Source organism: Chelonoidis abingdonii, chromosome 7 (genome assembly GCF_003597395.2).
Source record: "Chelonoidis abingdonii isolate Lonesome George chromosome 7, CheloAbing_2.0, whole genome shotgun sequence".
In the NCBI taxonomy this organism is placed as follows: domain Eukaryota; kingdom Metazoa; phylum Chordata; order Testudines; family Testudinidae; genus Chelonoidis; species Chelonoidis abingdonii.
In genome coordinates this window covers 61,123,696-61,129,695 of record NC_133775.1, presented here as the reverse complement: position 1 = coordinate 61,129,695, position 6,000 = coordinate 61,123,696, and the positions used below count along the sequence as shown (strand labels likewise).

Below are 6,000 nucleotides of genomic sequence, written 5' to 3'. Positions count from 1 at the left end.
GCGTAAACTGCAATTGAATGCAAAGTGGCCTTGGTGTAAACGAGACTCAGGCCCACTATCAAATAGCAATAGTCCCTGGTAACCTTTCCTCTACAGTATGGTGAACCCACACAAAACCGCCTCGTGCTAGTGCATGGGATGCACCAAGGGAAAGTGCCTGGTCTGTTCTCATTGGCCAAACTGATTAAAGTGCAAAACATAAGCAGCATCAACGTTAATGAGTAAATTCAGTGTTTGAAAATCACTTTTAATAATTAAAGGTGTTGTTAGTAACAACAGGCAGGGATGGGATAGAGCTTTTAAATACCATGTTTTAACCAGGGCAGTGTCCCTTTATAAGGAGGTAAAACATAATGTTTGGAACTTATATGGGGGCCTTTCATCCAAGGATCTGAAAGTGCTTTACAAATGTCAATGAATTAAGCCTTGTGACAACACTGTGAGGGAGGGAAGAGTTCAGTTCCCTAGGGGAGAGCTGGTGGAAACAGCTCACAGAGATGATGTGACTCACCCAAGATCACAGAGGAGGCTGGTGGGAAGACAATCTACATTGAAGTCTTTTGCCTCAACCACCAATCCATCCTTCCTCCATAACCCCAGGGAACACAAATAAGATGACTAGATGTCACAGCACACGGCTGCAATTTACTCTGCAAGTTTCAGGATGAACTGCGGCCACTTGCCAGTTCTTCTGCTCACTGCTCTTCCTCTAATACTCTTTGGTTTAGGACCAATAACAACTATGAGTCACAAATTATCATACGTAAAAATAACCATGAAAAAGGAGCTTAAATGAACTTACTTCAGAATGACATTAAAGATTCCTAGAAGCTGTTTCGTGTGATTCCTTCTCTCCTCTCCTCTCCTCAACCCTGAGCTAGGCCTTATAAAAATAACAGCAAAAACCCACCAAAGGGTTTATAATGAAGTCAACATGCAGAGTAGATGGGCCACTTCTGCACCCCAGAAAACACTAAAGCAGCTCACGTCTACAGGCAGATGCAGTGCACCCATCCATTCTGTTACTATCCATGCGCCTACCATAAATAGGGGGTGACCTTGGGCATGTTACAAGTATGGTGATGGTGGGGTTCATAAGTAGGCTGTGATTGCTCTAAAGGCAAGGAGAAATGAATACAATGCAGACAAACATCTCACGCTTCTTGTGAGATCTATGACTTGCAGTAACCCGGTACACAATGCCAAGCTTGAAATTCACTTCTCCCCACTGGGTATGTGTGCACGCATGTAGTGAGCTCCTGGGGATAAGGAACACTGTGTGTTCTTGGTCAAAGGGAGAGGGACAGCTGCATCATCAAGGCTAACAGAGGGATTGGGCATTATGTTGGGTAGGAAGTAGGCTCTCCCTGGCTGGTATGACAGAGGGAGGAGGTGGAGTCTCTGTCCCTGGGTTGAAGGTGCCTCTGAGTATGATCAAATGACCTGGCACTATGTGTGGTCCCTGCCCAGGTGCAGCTGCTGCTACATGTGGCCTCAGCTGCAGGCCCTAGTCCAACAGCTAAGCCGAAAAGCAAACCTGCCCCCAGAGCATGGCCTGGCCAGCCTCTATCGATGTCCCTGGCTGACAGGACCTGCAGCGTGAAGGAGGCCCTGCTGCCGTGGAGATGGTGGCGAGGGAGCACTTTCAACAAAAACATATCCTACAGGGTTCACCTGGGATTTATAAGTCTTCAAAAAATACTAAAAATCCATCTCTCTCGCTCTTTCCATGTTGTGGGCAGGGGGAGCAGGCACTCGGCATTTCACTGGGAAGGTGCTGAGGCCCTTCCCTTTCCAAAGCCTACCAGCCACTCAGTCAGCCCTTCCAGGACTCTTATGGACCAGGTTGCTAGCTCAGAGTAGTAGTATTTCTCTTTCCTTTTCATATTATAAAATACAAATGAATGACAGAACAGGTCGGGTGGCTGGGGCGGGGAGGGACAGGATTCCTGCTGGCTCACAGCTGTAGGGACCGTCGTTTCCTTCCCGAGATGTTACGGTGGTTGTAGGGTCGCATCTTCATTTCCACAAAGGGTATGGAGAACTCGTGGCCTTTCCAGTGGAACCAGTTAATCCCCTGCGAGCAGGAAGGAGAGAAAGGCACAGGGCAAAAACAACAAAACAGATGGAGGGAGTGGGGAAAGAAGGAAACACGTTTGAACTTGGAAGTTAAGTGGGAAGAAAGAAAAGAGTTTGTTTAATGAAGCAGCTTCTCTTATTTGTCTCTGGGCAAGAAATGTGTAGGATTCTCTCTCTGGCTTGTCATCTCCCCACTGCTCTCATGTATGTGCTAACTCGTTAGTTTTCCCGTGTCTTCCACTCATAAGGCAAGAGACATTGCTTTAAAGTTTCCCTCCTGAAGCCAGATGGACTCTGCCCAGTGTAACGAAAGGGAAGGGCCCGGGAAAGGCACCTTGGGGCTCCTGGTTATGAGAAGCACAGTCTCTCTGCTGCATGGTTCCGCGCTTACCTGACTGTGCCGGGACTCGCCGTACTTGCCATTGAGGTTAGTCCGGTGGCAGTTCTTATACCACCAGGCCCCTTTGTATGACATGGCACAGTTTGTAACAGCAACATCGTTGTCTCTGTCCTTGGTGGAGAACGGACGTCCCTGGTGATACGTGAGTGAATCTCCTGTATAAAGAGAGACGCTGTGAGGAGAGGCTCAGGGGTGTACCTGCGGTGTGTAAGCACAACCATGTCAGGCCTAGCTAATCTCTCTACAATGAGTAAATTATGATGTAATAACATTGTTCATTCTGCTAATCTATAGTTCTCCAGCTCAAAGAGTTGAAGACTGGCAGAATGCAACAGGAATAAGATTAGTTTGAGTTCCTAACCTCCTGACCTCTTGGGTCCTAGATCTTTCTGCTGACACTCTGGTGTAAAGATGGGCCTGAACAAAATCTAGATCCTTGGATCTGAACCCCTTTGGGCTTTGGAGATGGTAAAAACCTGCAGCCAGGTCCAGTTCTGAATTTCATGGCTAAAGCAAATTCCTGGATCCAAACACCCCAGAACTGGAAATCTAGATGTAGGTGTGAGGCGAGGACCCATCACTGCTCTAATGAAGGGTTTCTGTTTACATCTATTGGCCAAAGAGATTGTTTTCTCCTTCTAACCATTGGTCCCATCAGACTGCGGTCTGACTGGCTCAAAACAGAAAGGGTAATGAATATGGTAATTAGAGATAAGCCGGAGTTTGCAAAGTTTGGGGCTTTTCAAATCTGGGGAAGTGGTTTGGCTCATTGTAGGCAGGTGTTGGCTGCAGAGTTTGGATCATGATGTGAACTTTCCTACAGTTGGGAGATTTTCCCACCTAGGGTTTTTGGGGTGGGCCCATCTTCTGCTTCACTTTTGTCATGCTTCTATGTTTCCAAAGTAACCCTAAATGCATGATGAGCAATAAGAAGCGAATAAACACTTTGTAATGCCCCAAGAGAATACCAAAGAGACCAGAAAATATTAATTATGCACAGTCCTGAAAAAAGAACACAGAGATGTGCATGCGTGTACACACACAGAGTACATATGTGGGAAAACCCAAGGGAAATGTACTGTCTGGGAAAACTTTACTCCTTTCAAGAGGCAAAAAGGGTGGTTCCCCTCTGTCATTATTAACTCTGCAGAAAAGGGTTTGAAGCACAAAGCTTTTTGTTGCATTATAATTCAACCAGTCTGGGGATAGGGGAGGAGTGTCAGACTCCTAGATATGATACAAACATAGGCCAGGATCCTCAGAGGTATTGAAGTGCCTAACTCCTCTTGATTTCAATGGGAATTAGGTGCCTCAATACCTTTGAGGGTCTGGGCCATAGGAACTGCTATGCTGTATCAAACTAACAGTTCATCTAGTCCACTGTCTCTCCTCTCCCAGTACTAGATGTCTTACAGGCATGGACAATTCTACATCTTACATATGGTGGACGGTTTCTTGCTGCCCCAGGCAAAGAGTGGTTGCCTTGTACCTGGAGTCTGGGCATTTATGGACATGAGACATTTTTATCCAAGCTAGAATAGCTGTATCCTGACTCCCCGCTCCATCTTGAACCTGGGGCCACAGGGTTTCCACTTACCTAACACGTCCCTGCTCGCACCCAGCAGTTTGCTACTCACTGACTGAGTGGAGAAAGCATTAAACCTGAAGCGACATCAGGGAGCCCTGATCAGAGAAACACCAGAAGCTCTGATTGGTCAAGGCATCATATTTAAACCCAAAGAGAGGCACAGGAAATGGTTTGCACAAGTAGGCCCTAGGTGGCTGCTGCTTGGACATCTCGCCTAGTGCTTCAGCTGCTGATCTGCTTGCTTCCTGAGTCGTGACCTGAGTCGTGCCTGACCCTGTCTGGATTGGTGTGTCTGGCTCCTGCCTGATTCCCGGTAACCCAAACATGACCTTCTGCTAACCACTAGACCTGGCTGCCTCTGTCTGTCCCTGACAAACTGCGGCTAATTTTGTTATTCATTGAAATATCTAGTCTTAGTTGTGGAAGTGAGTTCTCCCCCACCATCCCCCTGAAGGTATCTCAGTGTTAGAACATCGTCCTGCCAACATTGTGGTGGGTGAAGCTTAGCAGTTCTGTCTCACCCACGAACAGTGGCTGGGCTAACGTTCTAGCAAAGTATATAATGGTACTATATGGATGACTTCAGCTTTTCAGTTCCTATGGAAGCATGGCATTAACAGACTAATCTGCTGTTTTTGTTGTACGAGACACTAGCTCTCATTATTGATCCAATTAGCTGAACAGCAATGGGTGTTGTATAGTACTGCCCATGGAAAATTCTATGTGCTGATTAAACATGTGCCTTCTGGTGATTACCATAGTGGTTTATCTGATTACTCACAAGGCAGCAGAGACAAATAAGGACCTCTATTTGGATGGGCCAGAGTGGTAAGTAGCCTCCAGGAAAGGAATTAATCTTTTGAGTGGTGGGATTTCCTTACACTGCTCAAGCTTATGCACTGCAGGCATTTCGGACCCACCAGTCCAGAAAGCTTCCTGCTGCACGTAGGTGCTTGTTAGTGATAGTGTGTACCGGAAGTGCCATTGTAGTCTCCTATCCGGAGCTTGTACAGACTCCTGGCATCACCGATGGAGAACTTGTCGTAATAGGCGTAAGTTGCCTCTTGGCCATCTCGCATGTCTATTCGTAGCTCATAGCGTCCCTGCGATGTGATCTTCTGAATGTTATCCAGCCCTGCAGAGAAAAGTAGAGAGTTCAGGTGAGATCTGGTACCTGGTTGCAATTCTGGGAAGAAAATGGAAGGAGATTCTGGGCTCAGTGAAAATGTATGGCAAGCAAATGCAGAGGAGGAGAACCCAGTAATCACCAATGCTTTGAAGAAAAGCCACACTGCCTCAGTTCGTGTCTCTGCCCTTAGTGACCGAATGTGGACTTAACACTTACGTACAGAACAAGACACTGGACCCAGATTTCTAGCATAACTAAGTCTAGAGTGTTTGGCTCTGCAGTTTTGGGGTTTGACTCATTGTAATAGGAATCGTTTGCAAAATCCGAATCTGGCTTCTGATGCCAAACACCTTACATTTGAAGGGTGTTTGCACCTTGGACCCACCTCCAGTGTGTACATGCATAGTCCTGTCCCTGTGTGACAGCATTCCGGTCTGAAGCAATGCTAAATCATCAATATCTGTTTTTTACATTTCCTCAGGTCAATATTCTCACTCATTAAGATCAGGGATGAGAAATGCCATTTTCAGCCATCCACTGACGATATTAATTGTACATGCTCCACTCAAGCAGAGCTTTGCCAATGCCTCGCCCACTCATTCCTCAGTTTCCACCATTCTAGGCCTGGGCTTCTTCTGAGAAGAAATTACTAATCATGTTAAATTACAGAGTGTATTTATAATGCAGACAAAAACCTTCCAGGGAATTGGACAGAATGGCCATGCTCCATTCCTTTTGTGATCTAAGGAGATTTGAAATCAGGTCTCCATGGGTGCAGGGCTAGTGAAAAAGCCTACTGTGCCA

General features: G+C 46.4%; 1 protein-coding gene across 4 annotated transcripts in view; it reads right to left on the bottom strand.

The window, feature by feature from the left end:
* Nucleotides 1-226: 226 nt before the first annotated feature.
* Nucleotides 227-6,000, bottom strand: part of TNR (tenascin R) — a 306,212-nt gene continuing 300,438 nt past the window's right edge. For all 4 annotated transcript variants that reach the window (XM_032778468.2, XM_075067917.1, XM_075067918.1 and 1 more), the window contains 3 exons: nt 5,041-5,202; nt 2,471-2,634; nt 227-2,077 (listed from right to left, as the gene is read on the bottom strand). In XM_032778468.2, coding sequence (XP_032634359.1) covers nt 1,958-2,077; nt 2,471-2,634; nt 5,041-5,202 — 446 coding nt within the window. In that variant the 3' untranslated portion in view covers nt 227-1,957. The remainder of the gene's footprint in view (nt 2,078-2,470; nt 2,635-5,040; nt 5,203-6,000) is intronic.